The sequence below is a fragment of the Microplitis demolitor genome, chromosome 3, assembly GCF_026212275.2.
Source record: "Microplitis demolitor isolate Queensland-Clemson2020A chromosome 3, iyMicDemo2.1a, whole genome shotgun sequence".
Classification (NCBI taxonomy): Eukaryota; Metazoa; Arthropoda; class Insecta; order Hymenoptera; family Braconidae; genus Microplitis; species Microplitis demolitor.
The window spans coordinates 23,691,265-23,715,235 of NC_068547.1; the positions used below are offsets into that span (position 1 = coordinate 23,691,265).

Here is a 23,971-nt window from a genome sequence, read left to right on the forward strand (position 1 = left end):
ATATATTTATTTTCAAGGCTTTTATCACTTCTCAATAAATTCAATGATGTTTGTATTTTTTAATAAAGAACAATCAAACGAATACCAATTTTTTTTTTTTTAAATATTCCCATTAATAGATAATTAAGACTTTAGTTTATAAGAAATTAGTTTTATATTTAGAACTTAAGCTGCTGTCCAATACGTTGCGGAAATGAAGAATTTAGTCTAAGGTAAGTACATTTTTAGTTCAATTTTACTGCCGTAAATAAATTAAGAATAAATATTTCTATACAATTGATTTAAATATATATATCTATATGTATATTTTCACAGCGTATTAGAAACGATACATAATTTTACAATAAGGCAAAACATAAATCTTTTTATAACAATGTTAATACATTAATCGTATTAGAAAAATTAATAAGTAAAAATGAGGAATTTTTTTATTTATATATATTTATTATATTAGTTGCATTTTTTTAATAATTAATATAAAAGAATTATAAATGTCTTTTAAATATTTTTTTCTTCATTAATTAACGATTATGAGGCATTACCTCAGACTTATTTGTTTTATTTACTTTTTTTTTTATTTTGTCGCACTTAATTTTATTATGTTCTTCGCAGTTTTTTAAAAACTTACAAAATATCTAATTAAAAAAAAATAATTAAATCAACAAAAAATATCAGTTTACATTTGTGCCACATAAATGTAAAACTAACTTTGATTTTCTTTCATTTTCCTACACTTCCGCTAATAATAAAATATTTAACCCCTATTTCTCATACAATTTATTTATTAATCAGCGGATTTTTTATTTATTCAAACAAGAGAACAAACCAATATTTACATAATACGTTCTCTCTTCATTATTTTTTATTCAATTCTCTTTTCAATAATAATAATAATTATAATAGTAACTTTCAAATAAATATTTCACGATTGAGCATTTGCATTTTTTTAGAAAAACACTAGAAAAAATAAAAAAAAAAATAATAAATTTAAATTGCAAATGTTCTAGTCCGTGACAGCAAAGAATCAAAAATAAAAAGTACTTAATAATAACAATTTTGTTAATATCTAAACACTTATATATTCTAGCTCTTAATTTTTAGGACAATTGGTATTATTACATTTTATTTAAAAAAAAAAATAATAAAACATTAAACTTAAGCGCAACCTCGCGTATTAGTTCAACTTTTTTTTTTTTATCAGATCATAATTGTTCCAATAAAAAATTAATAGGTAATGGTAAATATTAATTTTCTTACAACAAAAATTACAGAAGTCTACGCGCGGGTCTGCCATTTGATGTTTTTTTTTCCCCGAACCGGATCAGTACCCGCGCGTAGAAAATCTCTTTTCAAAGTTACAATTACATTTAAATTTAATTTTTAATATATGAAAAAAAAATTAGGAACAAAGTTTTAGTATTAAGATTAAACAAATAATTATTTTAAGTAAAAGTAAATTAATTACACAATTAAATATTTAATAAATGATAATTATAAATATTATTTATGTAAATGGCATTCAAATGTGTAATGAGACTGTTTTTCTTTTTTAGCTTGTTTGTACGAACTAATTTCGTTCTGTAACGAAAATTCGGTACTATTAGGAACACTTGTTAGTTTATTTTAAAAATTTATTATTATTTATATTTTAATTAACTGACTTTAGTTCATCTCTGTGACCAATAAATCATATTATACAATAGTTTATTTATTTATAAATCTGTTGTCACTTAGTAACGTTAAACTTTTTATAATTTCGTCAAACGAGGCTCAATATTAATTAATATGTAAGTTAGTTTATATATTTTAATAAACTTGCTTGATAAATAGAAATTTTAATAATTTTTTAAATTATTTTCACTACACTTAAATATGTTAATTCTATTTTTCGATATTTTTTTTTTTAAAATTACGTTTTAAATATTTTTTTTTAGTTTTTTTTTTTTTTTTTTTAGACAATGTAAACAATTTATTAGCGATGCTCTTAATAATTACTGGCATTGCGTTTGATTAAAAACAGTATGAAAAGCTCGATCAAAGATAATCTAGTTTTTTTTTTTTTTTTTTTTTTTTTTTTAATTTATAAACACGATATTTGTGATAATTTTTTATGATAATATAAACATACGTCTCGCGTAAATGATTTAAAGTTTTTTTTTTAGTTTTAAATTTTAATTACAATCTAAATGGAGCTCTCTGATCAATGGCCGTGGGTTTGGTTCCTTTGCGTGATGAAACTGGAAGAGCTGAGACTGAAGTATCTGAAGCTCCTGAAGGTTTGCGCGATAATTTTGACGCCGGTGGCAAGGGCGTCGATGAACCACTGGAAGGTGTTCGTGTCCTAAGATAATTTAATTATAATAATTAGTAATTTTTATAAATTAATTATTATTTACACCAAGATAAACTACAGTTGACATTTAGACTCTTGACAATCACATTTTTCTACAAGCTATTTTTATAAGCATTTATTTATAAAGCAAACAAAATAATCATTTTTAAATTTAAATTTCTACTTTAAGAAATTATTATTTCAGTGTCAATTTTACTTTAACTAAATTTTTTAAATTGTGACTAAAAATAAGACCACGGATCGCTAGATTACGTGACATAAAATTGAAAAATGATTATTTTGTAAATATTTAAACAATGAATGACAGATGCTAGTTACCTAGCATATTTAATAGCTGATGAATAGTTAGTTGCTGAACTGGTACAGACAGAGCTGCCCCTGATATATATTTATGAGAGTTAGTATTATTTCAAAGCAAAATAAAATAGATATTTAGATAAATAAACAGTAAGGGTAAATACAAAAAAAAAAAAAAAAACAAATAATAATAAAAGTCGGAGGTTGTTTTAAATAAAAATAATTTGATAATTTGAAAGTGGGTAAAGGAATTGTGCTGTCACTCATTAAAACGGTACTTTTTTTTTGGTTTTGGGAAAAATAATAATAATAATATCAGTTCAGTTTATGATGCAAGGAAAGAAAACGGACATGACAAACTAGCGACAGATCAGGCATACCCAGTGGAGTCAGTTGAAATTGTAGAATGGTTGCTTTGCGTGGAATGAGTTGAAAAATTACTCGTTGTAGATTGAGGAGATTTAATATCTGGTCCCACGTACACAGGAATCCGCGAGCGACTAAACCATCACCAGAGTTATAGAGAGCAAGACAGTGGAAATGTTAATTGAAAGTGGTTTTATTTTTATCTTTTTATATATATATATATATCAGAAATAAACCATTAGTTAAAGCAGCCTATTTTATTATTATCCCGACACAGTATTAAATAAATTATAATTCCCAGTTATATTAATTACGCTTTACCTATTTGGTGTTACGGCACCAGAAAGAGTTGGGATACTCGATGTTCTATAAATCGAACCAAGCCTAAAAAAATTTTTAGTTATGACTCTAGATCAGTTTGTTATGTTTTTCAATTTTTTTTTTTTAAATAAAATCTAGCGAATTTAATAATAAATTAAAATATTAAAAAGTAGCAGTAAAAAATTAATTATTTAATTAAAGGCTCGCGACTATTTTTTAAATTTTAAATATTTAAAATATTTTATTATGCTAATTAATATAAATATAAATGATGTGTTAATTTATTTTTAAAATTTTAAATGCGGTTGATAATGCAGTTAAATCTATTGCGCTGTCAATAAATCTGGAGCAATGCATATTAGTTTTTTTTTATCTGTGAAATTTAAATGCAGGATTTTATTTATAAAAAATATAAGTAATAAAAACTTACCTAGATGGGACTCCGCTTGCAGGACTTACGAGTCCAGTGGGAGTCCGAGGTCGAGATGTTGATGACCCGTTTACTGGAGGAATTAATTTTCTTCCAGAAATACTGTTGTGTCGACTTGACGTCGGTGTTGTTCCAGTTGTACCTAGTGTTCTTCGTGGAATACGACTTGGAGTACCTGATTCATCTAAACAAAATTAAATATAAATAAAACGTCAAATACTTAAATAAATATTTAATAAAGTAAAATATAATTACCTGTACTATCTAATGATTGAGTTGAACCATATCGACTTGGTGGTTTACTACCTTGTCTTGACGCTGGTCTACTACTGGGTCTACTTGCTGGCCTTGATGCCGGTCGTGATGCTGGACGGCTAGATGGACGGCTGCCACCTAATTTAAATTTAATTATATAAAGTATATTCATAAATATAATCATCCTACTGATTAATTGAGTACTTACTTGGTGTAATGACACTTCTGTAAGGAGTACTAGTTTTTCTTGTTGACAATTTGAATGAGCTCTCATTGTCACTGAGACTATCTGGTGTACCAGCACTTAAAGATGACCTTGACGCGCGATGCGAATGACCCATCGGTACACTTCTGACACTGCGTTCTCTGACCTGAATTTGAAAAAAAATTAATTAATTAATTAATAACTAATTACTCAATTTATTGCTCAATTCAGTAGGTATAAAAATCAAGCGTAATTATAAAACAAATAGGATTTTTTATTACAATTAAAGTGTATGTGTTTGTGATGGCATTTATAATAAACTTAAATCCATAAAGATTTTATATTTTTCTGTAGAAATATTAAATTTAATTACAAAGAATCTTTATAAATTTAAATATTTTTGCTGTTCATTAAATAAAATAATAGGGAATAAAAAATCGTGTACGTACCAACAGCTCCTACGAATGGATTAAGTGCTAATGATTAAATTTAATTATGGAAATTAATTATTTTATTTAACCATAATTAAATTTAAATAAATAATTCTACCAAAGCATGCTAACTTACCAAAAGGAGTTGGGAAAGATACAGTAGCTTATGGTGATTTGAAGTATCTCCAATCAACGCCACTATGTGAGCATTAATTAATATTCATATTTATATATATATATTACAAATATAGATATAAAAGTTATGCGCATTCGTCTATCAAAAAGATTTTATAAAATTGATAAGACTTTTTATAAATTCTATTTACAATAAATTCAAAAAATATTTCGGATTTTAAATATAAATTCAAATGATCTAGCAGGGAATGAAAAGTTTCGAGGCAATTAAAAGAATGGAAATAAATAAAATGATATAAAAAATAAATATAACAAATTACTAAATTACTTATTAAAAAAAAAAAAAAAAAAAAAAAAAAATCGATAAGTGAATTGTAAATAATCAAATGGCGTATGAGTTACTGAGCGTTGGGTTCCACACAAGAAAAAATACTCACACAATGCACTAAAAATACAATGCACCTTAACGACTAAGTTACTAATTTATAAATTAATTAATAATTAGGTAATTATGCAGGCAAAGTAAAAGATTTACATATTTGTAAATATAAGTATATATAAAATGACATGGCAATGTCCAACTCATATAAATATCAACAGAATCAATCAAGAGAATGATATTATTTACCCAGTGGTAAGAGGGGGCGTGCATGTGAAGAGGGTACGAGCACGGAAGATCCTCCTTTTGTCTCAAACTCTCAAATATTGGCATCAGCTGGTTCATAAACTCCTCCGCTACACCACAAATCAAATTAATCATACTAGTATTTTTTAAAATCGAACAAAATAATTTTTTTGCAAAGTATGCAAGAGTCCTCGAGCATCTTTGAAAATAACTCCTTTAAAAATAGTAATAATAGTAACAATAATTATAAATTTCTTTGCAATAATTTCGAGGTAGTTTTATAAAACGATCCCTGAATTTTTATAAAAAACGACAGCGGTCGCGACAAATCGCGGGGGAGTTGGAATTACAAAAATAAGTAAAAATCACATCTCCTGAGGTTTATAAAAAATTCAATGAGGAAATCTGCCCAGGTAATAAATAAAACCTTGTCCCTTGTCCAAGTAGCTTGTCTGCATTTTTTTCCTTTCTCACCAATCCCACTAATCCATTCATAAGAGAGTAAATCTACTTAATGTACTTAAGATGATGATGAAAATTATTTAAATAATTTAAATAAATAAATTTAAGAGCATGCACATGCAATATAAAATATAAATAATAATAAATAATCATTACCATTCGCAGTACTTACATTGAGTGTTGCAATTGAAAGCGAACGTACGCTTATTTTGCAGGTGGATGTGCTTATAATTATGTGCAATAGATGTGATGCAAATGAAATAAATATAGAATGTATACTGAGCAAAAAAAAGACAATTTACTTTTATGAGTTTTTTTTTTGCACAGTGTACACTTGATTTATCGTTAATCAAGCGCTTGATTTTTTAAATTTACTGGATATTTGATACACTTGATAGACGATAGATAGCTTGTAGTTGGTACAGTTGATAAAATTTAAATGAAGAGTGATTGTATAAGAGTGTAATAAAATAAATAAATAAAGATTTGAATAGTATTGCATTGCATGGTGAGTGGATGATGTTTTTTACCTTTGTAATTGGACCAGCAGAAGACATTGGGGTGCGTTGGAGTGTCGAAGTCGGACTTGGTTTTGATCTGAATGCCGTCATCGTCTGGCTGACCCCGTCCGCCAAAATAAATTGTTCCCGCAGCTCAATGTTCGTTCTTCCCTTGGCTACAGTGTGTGCGTGCAGTTAGTTAAGAAGACGCAAAAGAATACCGAGGATAAGATAAAAGTGCATTTGTAATAGAAGTAATAGTAGAAATAGAAGTAGAAGTAGAAGTAGAAGTAGAAGTAATAGATTTAGGTAGTAAATAGAATGAGAGAGAGCAGGTTTTTTTTTTTACAGGGATTACAGAAATTATTTTTTGCAGTTTTTTTAAAATAGACAAATAAGTAAAACCATGCGAGAAATAGATAAATTAAAATTTTAGTATATTTGAAATTTATTTAAAAGAAAATGTATATGTGTTTGTTTTGAGTGTAAAAGAAAAGAAAAAAAGAATAAAAATAACGTAATTAGAATTGTTTAAATAAAATAGCGTATAATAAAAAATAATATAAAACACACCAGTACTTTTTTATAAAATAATTATTATATCTTACACTTATAAATCTAATTTCTAAAGTAACTTGATCTTGAATTATTTAATTAATATGTTAATTAAAAAGAAAAAAAAACTTATAATTCAAAATCGAGTTTTAAAATAAAATCTATAATTAACTTAACACATTTAAATATAAATCCACGTAACTCCAACACCATGCTTAGAATAATAACGAAAATAGATTTAAAGACTAAATGATAAACCACTTAACCAAAATGAAGTAACTTAATTCTATAGTAATAATCAAAATTAACTAAAGCTTCAGCTCAACAAAATCCTTACAATCAATAAATTTAATGATATTTTTTTACCAGAAAACACTTAAAGTAAAAAACACTGATGAGAAAAATAAACAAATGAAAAAATGTTACATGCGACAGATGAATTATTTAAATCTTAAATCTACACTCTGTCTTCATGTAATTAAAGCAGGTAATTAAAAAAGTATAAAATAATAATTTAAGAAAAACAAAATGTATCGCTAGAAGATAGAGTTTAGATGAGAGATTTAAAAAAATGATCGTGCAATGGGTCTCACCGAGTGGACACCAACCCTCGTGCTGTTCCGGCTTGTTAGGATCCGGTATTGGCATTAGAAAAACTTGGGAATTATGGAAAATGTTTAGTCTTTTTTAGTACATCAAGGGTCCATGCAGTTATTAATTTATTATTTTATCATGAGGGAAAGTTAAAATGACGATCGGAATCACCTAGACCACATTAATTACTCATATTTTTGCAGTACCGTTAGATAAAACCGAAATAAAACTCCATAAATATCTGATAGATGTAAATAAGGAAATAAATAAAAAAGTATCTAGTGACTACGTATTAAGCAAAGCAAACCAACGGGCACTCATTTCTCTTGTCACCACTCGTATAAATAAATATAAAGCATATTTATTTGTGAGACGGATTCATTCGTTTATTAATAATAATTATTTATTTGTTACCTCAGGAGCTGAGATCATCCACACAAACCCGATGGGATTTTTAGTTATTTTATTAATTACTCAATTAATTTATTAAATAGTCTCGTGCATTAACGATTTTAAATATTAGTCAATTATTTAATTAAATAAATATATGTAAACAAATAAACCGATTTAGTTAGATCAGGGTGATGTTACGAAACGTTGCTGTTAGCAAGTGGATTATGATTACTGACGATTATGAATAATGTTTTAAAAAAATTAATAAAACTAAACGATAAATAATATATATATATATATATATATATATATATATATATATATATATAATAAAAATAAAATATTAACAGAATGGAAATTAAATATAGATTTAAAATAAAACTAATCTGCCTCTGGGGGAAGTCCTGACTCAAATTTTATCTAATCTGACGTATTAGTTATAAATATTTTGTATTTTATGGAATTATTGAATCATTATTAATATTTTTATTCTTTTAATTAATAGTATTTTATATATGTATATTTATTTATGATGAAAAATAACTTACCGCGACATGGGTCGTTCTTCAATAAGAACTCGTCTAAGGCCACCCATCCACCGCCGACTCGAACCATTACCGTCGATCTCAAGATTCGAACGAGACGTAATTTTTGACTGTCACCAAACTAAATAATTTAAATATATATTTTTTATTAAATAATTATGATATTTATTGATAAGGAAAATTAGTAAGAGATAGTGGAATGATAAATGTACCCTGTATTTTCCTTCGCCGACTTGGAAGACGCGGAATTTCTGCCTGCATGTACACAGCATCACCAGTCTCTTAACTTCATCATGAATTTTGTCGGTATCATGATAAGTACGTCTCTCTTCCCAATCTGGTCTTAAAGCGGCAATAAATTCTTTCCAGTCAATAAGACCTTCGCCGTGACGATCAAACAAATCAGCGACGGCATTCATTTCCAAGCGGGACGTATCGAATTCTGTAAAAATTCATTAGTAATTAATGAGTATCAAGTAGTTAGTAATAAATGTATAATTATAAATAAAATACTAACTGGTATTCATGATGCCGTTGATAAAATCTTCTCTTGGAATAAGACCATCATTATTTTTATCCATTTTTCTAAACAGATCCGTCAGTCGTGATTTCTTGTGATTCATGAATTTCAAGAATCTCTTGCGCCAGTCTTCCCAACTGAAGTTCCTTACACGGTCAAGCTCGTCGATGTAATTAAGCTTATCCTGAAGACGTCGCTGGCGTTCCCATGCCATCATCCAGACATTACGCCAACGGTCCCAAAGAAGTTTAACACGCGGATTACGGAACTCGGGCTCGGCTCCTTTGCTACTCTCATTAAAATATATATTTTTAATAAAAATATTGTCAATTGTTAAATTGTTATCTCTGGTTAAATTTTTTATCAAGATCAAGACAATTTTATCACATCATTCTTCATTCTCTATTATTTTAATCACAACTCATTTTAATCACATCCTTCATTCTCTAACATAAATAATTAAATTCGTACTTCACAATCCAACCACCATTCAATTTTTTTTCAGTCATTACACACAAACGTTTTTTTTTTGTACAGGAGATTAAGGAGTTTTTAAGAAATGTAAGTAACGAACCTTCCTTTGGGTGGGAATCGCGGGCCAATATGCGGCAACGAAGGATCTGGTGTCCTCTCACGACCTGGACTGGCTCGGCTAAACAAGAACATGCGTAAAATCACTCATAACACTCTACTTAACTAAATATTTTTCAATCTTGTTTTTTTGCTTCGTGATTTTTCAAATTTTCAAGGAGTAATTTTAATAATATATATAATTTAGTTCCATGTATGTATTAAAGTAGTACAGAGACAAATAGCGGGACAGCTAAAATAATTTTTCAATTTATATAATTTAAAAAAAAATAATTATTGTCCCGCTATTGGTTTCTTACATATAAATATATGATTTAATTGTATTGTGTATATGTATTAAAGTAGTAAATCTTAAAAGTAATTGATAATCTGTAAATTTAAATATATAGTGTCATATATATAATTATTTACAACAATAAATTAAATAATTTTATAATAAAATATGTAAAATAAATTAGTGATGCAAAACACAAAAAACAAAGACAGAGACAAAGACAAAAACAAAAACAATGTGGGTGAAATTATTTTTGTGGCAGTAGTTGTGTAAATTTTTGTACAGTGTGCAGTGATGTGGGTGAATGAAAAATAATGATAATAATTGAGCAGCAAGCGTACCTTCCTCGGCGAGATTGCAGCAGGTCTCGACTGCCTTTGAAGCTAAACAATTTAAAAGCAACGTAATTTTTAAAACAACACGACAAAACATTTAAAACAAATGTAATCTAGTATTCATTTAATTATTTTAATCTGCTGGGCTAATTGATAATTATAATTAACTATTGTTTTTTTTCTATGATTTGATAAATGACTAAAAAATTAAAAATTTGAATAAACTAGTGGACAGTGATGGTGAATAAAACAATAAATGACAAGCAAACAAACCTCTGCTTACGAAGTGGCTGCTCATCTTGATCAGTCTCTTGATAGAGATCCTTACTGATGATTTATCAGTGCGCCATGCAACAATAGACACGTGAATTGCGAAATAGTGATGGATAATTTACAAAGTGAATTTTCAAGCGACATAAAAAAATACAAACGACAAAAAAACATAAAAAATTTATACACAAATAAAATAAAAAGTGTGCAATATTTACATTAATCAAGTACGAAGAGCTAAAGAATTTTATTTAAAAGCATGCATACTTACACAGAACCGGGTAATCTAGATTTCGACATTTTCCGATTGTCCTTGATGGATTTTATTTGACGGGCTTTACAAACACTGTCAACTTCAACCTGTCTGCGACTAGTATTTTCCATGAATTCGCGGTGATCAACGATCAGCATTTCTAAAGTTGGACGGTCGTCTGGCAGTGGTTCTGCTTCCAAAGTTACCAGTGTGTTTGTGAGTCCCTCTAACCATGAAAGCAATTCTTCCAGTAGATTATCAAGATCCTGTAATAAAAAAAAAATATTAATAATTAAAAAAAAAAAATTTAACTGATTATCAAGCAGAGGAAAATTGATGATGAAATTACCTGAAGTCCTTGCATATGATTTTCGAGCCGTTGGTTTCTCTGGTGAGCCCAAGTTGCGACTTCTTCCCACCTGGATTGGATGATTGTAATCCAGTGCTTGATGACGGCAGCTCCATCAGGATGAGACTTGCCAAGAATTATGTGGGCAAGCTCAAGTGTATGATCCTTTTCACTTTCTTTTTGATGCAATTCACGCAAGAATTTGTCGTGTTCCATGAGCTGGTTTCTGCTCTCTTGTTCGTCTTCCGGTAGCTGACCAGCGAATCTCAATTTCATTTCAGCCTCGCTCAACCATTCAAGAAGAACATGAACGGCTTTGTGGAGTCGCTCAGCATCTCTGAGTGCTTCTTCAAGTCGCTTGGATTTATTGTCAGTCAAACGTGTCACAGTATTCCAAAGAGATTTAACTTCAGAAAGCTGCGATCGTATTGTCGAGGCGTCTTCTACTGTCGCCTTAGATTCAAGCTCACGGCCGGTATTGATAACAGATTCCATTTGCGAAGCTCGTAGCTCCAGATCTCTCTCAAATGACCTGTGTTGCTCAACGAGGTTGGTGACAGTATCCAAATCTCCATGCAGAGGTCCAGTATTGGACAGTTGTTTCTCGGTTTTCTGTAGCCAATCGAGTAGAGCTTGGATGGCATCTTTGAATTGTCCAGAGAACAGCAAAGCCTCTTCCAATTTTCGTTGCCTGTCAACACTCTTTCCGCAAACTGTTGTCCACTTGCTCTTCAGTTCATTCAACAGTTCTCTCAAAGCAGGTTCATCGGTCTTGGGTGCTTTGTCCTTCAAGGTTTTACCATTCTTCATTGTCGTATCATAAGTTCCCTGTTTGGCGCCCAGAGCTTTTTGTATCTCGCGATGTTTGTTCAAACGAGACTTGATCTTCTCTGGATCGTTACCACCAACTCCCTCGGACGCCATCTCATCCAGAGTTTTTTCAGCGTCATCTAGCCAGTTCATCAAGTGGGACCAGGCGTCATGGAATTCTCTGGCTTCTTTGTAGCCATGGTCCAAAGCACGTGTTCTCTCTGCTGATTTTGAAACAACACGTTCCCATCTGTGCTGAACACTGATCAATAGATTTTTTATAAGAATGACATCTTGCTTCTGTGAAAAGTATTTCAACTGAGTTCCCTTCTTATCCAAATTCAACATAGTCTCGCGATGTACACCAACGTCCTTCTGGAATGCTTTGTGATCTTCAATCTGTCCAAGTATCGTTTCCATAACCCGTGATACGGGTTTCAAATTGGTCAGCACTTTCTCGGCATTGGTCAACCAGTCGACAAATGCTTGAAGCGCATCATGGAATTCAGTTGCTTCACGCAACGCTATTTCAAGTTTTATTTTTTTATCACTAGCCCGTGCAGTGACACTGTCCCATCTTTGTTTCAAATTTCGTAGATTGTGATTAAGTGTACCAGCACTGGAAGCGCCAGCACGTTTCAAATACTCTTGACCCTGCTGTAAAACGGTCTCGACTTTGGGACGATTCATTTCAAGCTCATTGTAGACTTCCATAAAGCGTTCCAGTTGTTCAGACGCTGTCTCAGGTAGACCACCGACCGGTCTAGAAGCGACAATCATATTGTCCACGTCACCCAGCCAAGACAGTAGATCTTGAATCTCGGCAGTAAATGATTGAGCTTCTCGGAGCGCATCTTCGAGCTCTCGTTGTCGGTCAGCAGCGCGCTGAAGTAAATCACGCCAACGTCGATTAAGCGTACCAAGTTTTTCAGCAGTGGTCGAAGCCTCTGCAGTACCTTTGCCGTCTTCAATTAACTGTCGTCCGGCGTCATTGAGTGTGTCTACGCTCGTTTGATGAGCTTGTATATCATTGACAAGAACTTTAAGTTTAGCCAGTTCGACTTCTATCACCTGAGGATCTCCAGCGACGGGTTTCAAGTCATCCAGAGTTCTGTCGGTCTTGTCAATCCAAACTAGCAGCTCGTCAAGAGCATGTTGGAATTGTCCAAGACGTAGAAGCGCATTCTCCAAAAGCCTTTGTCGCTCAACAACTCCTCTCAAAAGAGCGTCCCATCGACGATTTACTGCACCAAGCGGTTCCTTAATCGCCGCCGCCTGTTCTGATGATGTTCTCTCCGTCAATTCCGCCGCTTGCCTAAAGAAAACGAACAATATATTAAAAATCTATTTACAATATATCATTAACTTAAAACATCCATCAAGTTCAGTGTCATAAATCACTGCTGCAATAAATTCAAACAACTAAGTTCAGAAAAATCTGCCTTGCTGCATACATTTAGTTTAAATAAATAAAAAAAATTATTTTAGCGCATTGGAGATCATTACTCTCCGTCATTGGACATAGCGGCTAGAAAACATTTCTCCAAGCTGTAATTATTCGCGGAGTATTTTTTAATTCATTTTTTACATGCTGCTTCAGACGAATCTGAAATATTTTTGCAACATCACAACTCACAATGTTAATGACAAATCAGTTTTCTTTTTATTGGAGTTTTTTAAAAATTATTTGTACTGATAATAATAAAATAAAATATTAAGCCATGCTATTAAATTTAATAACTAAAGCGACAACTAGAGAAGTTGACTTGCCTTGTCAGACTCCTATGTTCCGGATCAGAAACAAAGAAAGTTTTTTATTAAAATATGTATAGTAATAAACATTTTGTGAAAAAGTCTATAAAAATATCCGCGATGATATATTTAAATAAATATTATAATTAAAAAAAATGACAACGTACCGATTGAGTGCTTCGACTTTAACCATATGAGGATCAACTTCAGCTTTGAAGGTGGCAAGTTGTTTGATTTGTCTTTTGACTGAGTCGATGTCACTACCCAGTGGGCCCATTTCAGCGAACTTGTCTTCAGCTTCCTGAAGGAAGTCCACCAAGTTGTGCAGTGTATCGTGAAACTCCATAGCTTTCTCCATGGCGTCGATCAAGTTCTCTTCGCGTCTGGCATACAGAGCGGTGACATTGTCCCAAGCTTGGTCTAGATCTTCCATGTGCTTGCGTACTTCAGGTTTGTCTGGTTCACCACAGAGACCCATGAGCTCTTGACCAGAAGCGCGGACTTGTTCAACATCGGGTTTCGTTTGATCGATCTCCTGTCTGATCTCTTGCAGAGCGACTTGTTGCTGTTGAATAGCTGCTGGTTGAGCTGCAGGTGGAGCCTGGCCAGAGAGTGCGTCCTGAAGCTCGCGGAGTGTTGACATCACTCCGTTTAGTTCTGACCAGAATTTCTCGGCAATCGCAAGAGTTTCATCAAGCGTTTGTCCACGATCTGTAGTTGCTTTCTGTACTTCACCCCATAATTTATTGAGTTTTTCCAATTTACGTTTAATGTCTTTGACTGCCGGGTCCTGGCGATTGCCGGCTTTGTTGATGACATCATCAGCGGCCTTCTTCACAGCAGCGTATGCTTCAGATCTTTGAGCTATGTCATCAGCCAAGGCTGCGTTTTCTTCCATCTGATCACGTAGACGTGGAGGATGAGCACTGATGGGCTCAGCACCCTGTACTTGGTCAGCAGTTGATGTTAATGCTCGCAACATTCCTTCCAATTTGTCAGAGAATTGGGAAGATTCTTGAAGAGCTTGTTCGAGAGTCTGCTGACGAGCACGCAACTCAGCTCGCAGCGCAGCGTAACGCGCGTTGTCATTGTCCAGAACATCTTGTACTTTCAAACCTTCTTCATCATTGCAGAGACGCATGAGAGCTTCTCCGGTCTTGTTCAACTTTTCAATCAACGGTTTGTGCTCATTGATACTCTGCATCAATAATTCATTCTTGTCTTGCTGAGCTGCAATCAAGTCAGGTCGCAAAGCCGGCATTGGTAGCATTGATATTTGATGTTCAACTTCTTCTAACCAACCAACTAAACCAGCATGAGTATCACGTAGATGTTCAGCTAGTGGTAGAGCTTGCTCGAGAGCGCCAAGACGGTCTGACGACAAGCCAGATACTATTTCCATTGTCTCGCGCAAGTCTTCCATCTTGTCTCTGATAGTTGCTGTGTCTTCATGATGAGTATTTTCGCGAATAACTTTCTTGGCAGTAGAAATAACATCTCGTACACGACCTTTCTGACTAGAGATATCATCATTGAGTGCTTTGTGTTCTTTCAATTGAACTCGAATTATTTCTGGCTCGCTGCTCGGTGGTTCAGCTTCACGCAGTTGATTGTCGACTTCTCTGAACCAGTCCAACAAATCATCAATATCTCCAATAACTTCAAGAGATCTCTGTTTGCTGAGTTGAATTCTTTCAGCCTTGCGCTGAATCTGCTCGGCGATTGCATCAAATCGTCTATTGTCTCTTGTAACAAGGCCTTCAATGGTAGCTGCACCCTCTCCCGGTGATATTTGACAGAGTTGAGGACCTACGGTGTTAATTTTCTCCAAGACTGGACGGTATTCAGATATCTCCATTTCCAAACGAATTATTTCTTCTTCTCGGGGCTCGGCTGATTGTAGCGCCGTCTCTGCTCCCTGCATCCAGTCCATAAGACGGTTGTGGTTGTCATGGAACTGTTGTACTAATGGCAATGCTTCCTGAGCGTGTTTCAATAAATCAGAACCACGAGTGACTAAATCATTGAAGCGACGCTGCAGAGAATCTAATTTATCTTTAAGCTGAAGAGCTTCATCACTGGAGATATGTTTCATTAATTCTAAACCGGAATCAGTTGTACTGTCGACCTCTGTCTGACGAGAAGATACTTCTTCAGTTAAATCAGCAAGGTCTTCCATTTGCTGGAGTAGTTTCTCAGTGTGCACTGCCAAGACGCGATATTTAGACAGTCTCTTTTCCATACTTTCCATCCAAGCTTGTAGATCTTGATAAGTAAGAACTAAATGACGTAGTCCTTGTCTTGAACGTTGTAATAGACTACCTAATGCCTCAGAACGATCAACGAGACTTGCATATCTGTCTGTAACATCTTGAAGCTTATCTGCTAAAACAGAGGCTTCGTCTTCACCCACGAGGCTCATCAACTGACTAGCCACTTCAGTTAGTTCACTGAAGTATGGTTTCTTTGACAGGATATCATCATGGAGAACATCGTGCTCTGAAACACGTTGTTGGATCTTTTCTTCATCAGTTGGCACCAACTCCATGTCCTTAACTTTCTTCTCGGTCTTGTCCAACCAGATTGCCAGAGGCGTTAGCTTCTCTTGGAACTCCTTGGCCACGGCCATGGCTTGCTCGAGAGCGTCCATGCGCTCAGCAGCGCCTTCAGTCAATGCATCAAATCTTCCAATCAAGTCCTTCAATCGTTTCTCAATAGCCTTGCGCTCTTTGGGATCAGCATCAGCGGCTACCTCCTGGCCCATATTGAATAGCGACGACATTGAGTTCTGACGATCCATCAACATCTTTTTCAAGAATTTCTGCTCTTGAAGTTGAGCCTTGACGACTTTGTAGTCGGAAGAAGGTGGCTTTTGATTGGCTACCATTTCTTCGGTGTCGGCTAGCCATTTCTCCAAGCCATCAAGAGCCTCTTGGAATTTGCCAGACTGTAGAAGACCAACGTCAAGTCTGCGGTCACGTTCATTCAATCTGTCTTTAAGGTCATTCCATCTCTCGTGCATTTTATCAAGATCTTTTTCAATTCCACTGGTATTTACATCACGAGCGGCGCTCTGAACTAGTCCTTGACCAACCATATTACACTCATCAACAGCCCGAGCGATCGGCTCAATCTTATGGACCTTGAGAGCACGGAAGTCTTCCTGCTGAGCTTTAATAGAATCAACTTCAGAGCCAACGGCTTTGAATTTCTTTACTTGGTCATTAGCGTCGTTAATGTCATCCATCACGTCTGCGTGAATGCGGTAAAACTCTTGCAATTTATTCAAAACATCTGACAATTCTTCATCGCGATTACGAGCTCGTTCATCAAGTTTTCCAAGCAGACGTTTAAGAATATCAATTTGGTCTCGCGTTGCCACTACATCAGCAGCGAATCCACTGTCTACCAAATTCTCACCGGCATTTACTAATTTTGATACCTCATCAGAAGCGCGATTTATTTTACTAATCAGTTTGTTTACTTCCTCAATTTGAATACGGACTGTCTTGATATCACGGCCAGGTGCTTTCATTGATTCCAATTCATTCTCCAGCTCGCTGAGATCGTACGTGAGTGCTTTGACTTGATCATTGAACTGAGCTACGGCTGTAGCCGCGCTCTGTAAATCATTGCAACGGTCATCGAGCTTTCCTTGAAGGTCATTGATACGATCGGTGATATTGTCGACTTCGTCTTGAAGATGAGTTGCATCAACACCTTGTTCTCGGGCGTTGTTGACTAAATCATTGGCCTGTTGTCTAGCAGATAGCAGTGGTTTTTTAAGTGCTGCTGTTTCTTCTCGTAAGTTCTGAAATTATTAAAAAAAAAAAAAATAATTTAAATAACAAATTAACAATAAAAATATTGAATTAGTTACCTTTATTCTGTCAAGAAGTTTCGGGTCTTTAGAAGCACCTCCCAGTGCATCGTGTGACGCCAATTTATCTTCACATCTCTGCAAGCCATGCTTCAAGTCACGTAGATTTTCATTAAAGTCTGTCAGATGACGGGCAGTGTCTTCAAGTGATTGAGTCCGCGCCAATAGTTCGTTGTTCAATTTATCCCATCTTGTTTTCATGGCACCCAATTCATTCTTTACCACTTCCTTGTCAATATCACAAGCGCTGAGGAATGTTTCGCCTAGTGTTTTATTATTTTCAAATTCACCTGATCGCTTCCACACTTCATTTCTAAATGAGGATAATTCTTTAAGCTGCTTCTCGATATCCTTGCGTTTGAATGATGCGGGTTTCAAACTTTCTAATTTGTCTTCAGCTTGTCTCAACCAAGGCAAGAACGAATCTTGCGCACGATAGTATTTCTTGCAATGCTCAGCACATGTTTGTAATTTAGTATGCCTGTCAAGAGTATCTTTTTTCAAGCGATCCCACTGTATTTGCATCTTATCGAGGTCCCGTTGTAGAGTACGATTTTCTGTCTTTGCTGATCGTGCTAGAATGTCACGACCTTTGTTGAGCAGCATTATAACTTCGTGCTCTTTGCCCATCACATTGCGGTAAATAGGCTCGTGATGATCAAGCTGTTGCTGTAAAATTTCACGGTCCGCTGAAACCAAAAGCTTCTCAGACATATTTCCAAGTTCATCGGCAAGCCATCCGAGTGTTTTGCTGCATGAAGCTTCAAATTGTCTTCCATCACGAAGGTTTCCTTCAATCTCAGCTTTGCGGTGGTCAAGTTTTTTCTGCAAGTTGTTGTACAACTTATTAACCGCAGCTAGTTTTCCTTGGATCTCAGACTTGGAGGCCGGATCACTCAGCACTTCACACAATTGTGCGCCTGCGGCTTCAGCGTCCGCGAGAAGAGGACGTTGTCCCTCCAGCTGGCGCTCGAGATGTTCGATCTTACGAAGTTGTTCCTCTGAATCTTTATCAAGCGGCAAATCATCCAAATTATCTGAGATACCCTGAAGAGCATCGCGAAGACGATTAAGACTTGCATCAAATTCTCTACTGGTGTCAACAGCGTCACCCAGACTCTGAGTACGTTCGTCCAATCGGTTGACTTGATCGGTCCATCTCTGAAGTATGTTGTTCAATTTGTCGCTAATCTTCTGTCCATCTACTGAGTCATTTGGCAAACGGGTAAGTACACTCTCGCCAACGTCAACCAAGTGATCGAGCTGAGGTTTCTGCGATCTGAATTCTTCACGAAGTACTTGGACTTGCTGAACTTGGCTAGCAACCATTCGTGGATCCGATGAAATAGGTCCTAATGCTCCCAACATTCTTTCTTTGGCACCTAGCCAAGAGTTCAAACTCTCATAAGTGTCATGGAATTCTTTAATGTCCTCCAAGAATTTGATTCTGTCCTTGCAACGATCGGATATTGATTTCCAGCGGCTGGCAACGTCTTCCAATTCATCATTGAGTCTGTCAGCACCGTCGGCATCCTTCTTGCGTCTCACAATATCTCGTACTTGAGTCTTTGTGCTGTCCAACAGCGATTGTTTCTCATACATTTCTTCGACAACAACTTTAATAAGTTTTGCCGTTTTGTCAGCTTCTTCCTTCGAAAAAGGAATGGATTCTTTTGGCAACTGACGTTCAATCTACAAATAAAAAAAAATATAAATAACATAAATCTCTGCCTTCTTCAGAACAAACTAAAATAAACTAATCTATTGATTGATTGCTTACCTTGTCTAAGAATTGGGACAATGTCTTCAAGTTCTCCAATAGTTTTCTTAGCTCTTCCTTGACATTGTCCAGCTCAGTTTGACGATCAGTCAACCGGACACCAAGCAGCCCATATCTATTGTTGATTTCAGACAGCTGTTGCTGTACCGGTGACAATTCCTCGAGATGGAAACCGTCTTGGCTGGAGCGACGGCTGCTGAATCCGCTGCTACCACCTGGAGATACCGGACTTTGAACGGCGTAAGTTTTAGTGGGGGAAGGTGAGCGACCGTCTTGTGACATTCGGCGGACTACAAAAAAAATAGTAATAAAAAAATACAGGTCACTATGCTGTGCACCGATGCAGAGAATAAGCTACTACGTGTAGTGTCGGGTTGTGGTTGTGATAAATGATAATTTTAAATATAGACAAGGTGTTAATGTGTTTAAATATTGACAATTAAATAAAATATACTTACGTGGACTGGTGATGGTATTGCGTTTAGTAGGACTGGTACTTCCGCGACGTCTTGGTGGACTCTCACCTCGTTCCTTCAACAAGCTATCATAAACAATTCCTAAGTCATTAACTTTATCGACGGTATTGCCATAATCGCGGTACTCCTTTTGAATGGGTTTCAATTCTTCAGTTTGTATTTTTAATTTATCAAAGTCAACGGCAACTGGTTGCAAACGGGACACACGTGTTTCAGTACGGTTCAACCAGTCCAGAACTTGGTCACGTAATTTTTCATAAGCAGAAAGTTGTTCAGCACGTGATTTACTGAGTCGCTGTTTCTCATCAAGAAGATTACCAAGTTCTTTCCATTGCGATTCGATAGCTTTGATTTTATCTCTTATCTGCGCCGCATCAGTTATATCTTTTTTCCCAACCAAGTTCTTACCATTGGTAATAAGACTCTCGAAATTGTGACGCTGATCCTCACGCTTACTTGCCAGTTGTGTCATTTTATTTTCATACTCCACGACATCTAGTTTAGTCAACTCACGTGACTCTAGTATCTCAATCATCTGGGAATACCAGCTGTCAAATTTGTTTGTTTCAATGGTAAATTCATTGAGTGCCAGAACAACTTCATCTAGGAATTCGCCTCGTCGTACAGATTTGTCCATAAGTTTTTCATAACGACTTGTCACATCTTTAAGTTTACTTTCAATACGTTTGGCAACGCGCGCATTGCTAGAATTTATCAGCAGCTCCTGAGCGCTGGTAGTGATGGCTTCTACACTTGGACGATGACTGTCCAAGTCTGACTGCAGCATACGTTGTTCTCTTTGCTGCTCATCCAATCGTTCTTTGTGTAAACTAGCAGGACGTTGCATATTTTTAAATTGACTTTCAACATTATTCAGCCATGATACCAAACCATCAAGCGCATCTTGGACTCCTTGGCTCTGTACTAAAGCAGTATCTAATTCTTGGCACTTTTCAGCAAGTGCGTTTGACAGTTGACGATATTTGTCTTCAATAGCAGTAACAGGTTCTTCTAGCTGTTTAGTTTCATTAGGAGTAAGTTGTCCCTCGAGTGATCGTAGCAAAGCCTCTAGACTTGACTTGACATTGTCAATAAGCCGGGCATTTACCAAGAATTCATTATTAAGAGCTTTGGCTTTGCTCAGTTGGTCTTCAACTTGTTTAGGTTCCGCAGCAATTGGCTCAGAGATAACTCGGTGCACACGCGGTTCTATTTCCTTTAACCAGGATCTCGCTTTCTCCAGGGAGTCTTGATAGTCACGCTGTCTACCACCGACTCCAGTCAATCTATCAGAAAGATTAGTAGCGCGAGATAATAAATCTTTGTATTGAGCGGTCACGATTGTAACTTCATTACGCACAGGAGAATCTTGACTGGCAGTTGGTTCTTTGTGTGGCAATCGCTGTGGCAAACTCGTTCTAAATTCATTGAGAACCTGCAGATACTCACGACTTTCATCGACAAATTTCTGCGCCGCCATTGTAATAAATCTTAGATCCGCTTGATGGGCAATAACATCGCTGATAAAATCACGAGTTGGATCAGTGCTCGCTGTCAATTTATTTAAATCAGACAACGATCTTTCTTTATCCTCAAGAATACGTCGCGCCTTGTCCAGCCAACCGGAGAATGAGAAGATTTCATTCTTGAATTTAGAAAGCTCATCGCGAGCGCCATTCAAACGTTTGAGTAATCTCTCAGTACGATCAGCAGCTCTATCGTAACGTGTCTTCAATGACCGTCCGTTCTTTTCTAGAGTTGATACTTCGTCACTTGACAAAACGTCGCTTCCGGTGATCACCACTTGACGAACTTGATCCAGACAAGCGGATACTGGTCTACTGTGGACTTCGATGTCTTCTTTCACTTGCTGAAAATTTTAGATAAATAATTTGTCAATGAATTTTTAAATGAGTGGCCAATTAACTATAAAAAATTACAACAAAATAATTAACATACTCTCATAATATTTATTTGATTCCTCAATTCTTCGATGTCTTCCTTAACGACATCCTGACTCGCCAATTTATCTTCAATCTCACTGATCCATTGCAGCAGTTTAGTCAACGTTTCATCGCACAATTTGTATTTTTCTTGAACCGCTTGCTATAATTGATGGGATAACAAATTTCTGTTAATTACTGATCAATTTTAATGAGTGTTAGTAGTTAATTATTCAACAAATCGTCATCTTACCAATGACTTGATATATTAATTAAAAATATTAAGTAGTAAATAAATAAATAAATAATAATCATCAGCCTATGGCATATTTCATACATGCAAGCACAAACACGCATAAACATAACACACGTAGCTGTCATTATAGTACAGTTTTTTTTTTCTAGTAGCTTTAATTTATCTGCTAATTAACTGCATATCGTTACATTTTGTAATTTTTGTATGCAGTTTTATTTTTTTGTCACAGCTAAAAAATTTGAAAGCAAATAAATTAAAACGCACAATGAGTAGTGTAACTGATAGTAAAATACCGATAGTAAAATAGTTTAATAGACATGAAGACTGTATGGAATGTTTTCCGAAAGATGCTGAAGAAAATAAACAACTTTTTTTTTAAATAGTTAAAAAAAAAAACAGGAATTATAAAACCTGAAAACAATTAAAACACTTAGATATAAAATTATTATAAAAAATGAATAAACAATTTAAAAATATCACATTCTTGTTAATAACAAAATAAATAAAATTGAAAATTATTTAAAAATTGAATAATATTATTTAAGTAAAATGTTGTTAAGGACTGCTAATTAAATTTATAAATCAAGTAAACCCAATAATAATTAATTTAAATAATAAATGTAATGAATTATTTTTAAAAATTAATTTCGAAAATATGATAACGTGCAATATATTTTTTTTTTTTATGATTAATGAATCATCTGAAATACTAATTAGGCCTTTTGTTTAAAATTATTACGTCGAAATAAAGTTTTAATAATTAATTAATTAAATGAACATAAATATAAATTAATACAATTATTCAATCCTCAACAACTTATCGAACGCTAAGTTACAAAAATTATAACAGACTGATAACGTAAACAAAAAAAATTACACTGCGAAAAAAACTCATTTTTCTTGAGCTAATAATTTTTCTTTTCAATTTCAAATTATTTAATTAATTTTTTGATTGTAAATTTATAATTAAAAAAAAAATAAAATTTTCATCACTTTTGAATCACAAAATAAATTTTTATAAAAATTGAAATTACATTAAAATTTCAAATAAATTTTTCGTCGGGAAAAAAAAAGTTATAGATTTGCTCAAGAATCTACTCTACCAAAAAGTATTTTTTTTTTCTCAGTGTATAATAAAAAACAATACAATACATTTCTAAACATACTAGTAACAACAAAATAAAGTTAATAATTAATTGATTAAAGAATAAAATAATACTTAATCTAGATAATGAAAGGCCGAATTAGTGTTGCTGATGCGATAAAAACGATTGGATATTAATGAAGACATACAAGACAAAGCTGTATCGTTGTATTTGTTATGACATAATAATCAATAAATCATGATAAATAATTGATTAATTAATTAAACAAATAAATAACAACAACAATAATAACAATAATAATAATAATAATGTATGTATTGTATAGGCAGGACGATTGTCAATGTACCAATAACCCATAACAGGAGCTCGTATCAAATGGTTAGTGTTGGTCATGGTCAAGTGGATCTGATTTTATTGAGTCTGAGTTGAATCTTAATCACATCTCCAGCTTATTATTATTTTTATGCGAAATGATAAAGCACGTATGTTGTTGTTGTATAATAATACGAGCACGTGGTAACAATATAAGCAGGCATTTTATATTTTGTTGTAACTGTTTATCAAGTATGATGGTGTCGGGATATCGTAAATGAAACATATGGTTTTAAATAATTCAAATTTAAATATAAGAGATAATTATCAATTGTTATATATAGTATAGATTTTGATATTGATTGTCGATAAATAATTTAAATGCGAATGATCTTGTAGAGTGGGTCCGAGACCATGCAACTCTGCTTCTCATTATGAAATAATAAATAAATAACTGATTAATTGATAAATTAATAAATATTAACAAAAAACCCTTTAGTGTCATTGTATAAGGGTATACAATAAATAAAAAAATTTTGAAGCATAAATGCAGTAGACCGTAACCTGGCCGGCAAGCTATTAGAAGACATGTAACAT

The 23,971-nt window shown here is 33.9% G+C and overlaps 1 protein-coding gene across 14 annotated transcripts in view; it reads right to left on the minus strand.

Annotated features, from left to right (window-relative positions):
* Window positions 1–301: 301 nt before the first annotated feature.
* LOC103580498 (microtubule-actin cross-linking factor 1) overlaps window positions 302–23,971 on the minus strand; it is a 96,650-nt gene continuing 72,980 nt past the window's right edge. For 7 of the 14 annotated variants that reach the window (XM_053737687.1, XM_053737683.1, XM_053737685.1 and 4 more), the window contains 19 exons: window positions 21,717–21,863; window positions 19,740–21,627; window positions 19,282–19,571; window positions 17,502–19,193; window positions 13,789–17,432; window positions 11,060–13,184; window positions 10,729–10,976; window positions 10,461–10,514; window positions 10,194–10,235; window positions 9,562–9,639; window positions 8,985–9,274; window positions 8,680–8,909; window positions 8,471–8,588; window positions 6,411–6,556; window positions 4,231–4,393; window positions 4,023–4,160; window positions 3,768–3,951; window positions 3,338–3,400; window positions 303–2,341 (listed from right to left, as the gene is read on the minus strand). In XM_053737687.1, the coding sequence (XP_053593662.1) occupies window positions 2,176–2,341; window positions 3,338–3,400; window positions 3,768–3,951; window positions 4,023–4,160; window positions 4,231–4,393; window positions 6,411–6,556; window positions 8,471–8,588; window positions 8,680–8,909; window positions 8,985–9,274; window positions 9,562–9,639; window positions 10,194–10,235; window positions 10,461–10,514; window positions 10,729–10,976; window positions 11,060–13,184; window positions 13,789–17,432; window positions 17,502–19,193; window positions 19,282–19,571; window positions 19,740–21,627; window positions 21,717–21,863 (11,706 nt within the window). In that variant the 3' untranslated portion in view covers window positions 303–2,175. Of the gene's footprint in view, window positions 2,342–3,337; window positions 3,401–3,767; window positions 3,952–4,022; window positions 4,161–4,230; window positions 4,394–5,421; window positions 5,529–6,410; window positions 6,557–8,470; window positions 8,589–8,679; window positions 8,910–8,984; window positions 9,275–9,561; window positions 9,640–10,193; window positions 10,236–10,460; window positions 10,515–10,728; window positions 10,977–11,059; window positions 13,185–13,788; window positions 17,433–17,501; window positions 19,194–19,281; window positions 19,572–19,739; window positions 21,628–21,716; window positions 21,864–23,971 lie in introns of all 14 variants that reach the window. The other 7 variants (XM_053737695.1, XM_053737684.1, XM_053737688.1 and 4 more) reach the window with 6 other exon arrangements.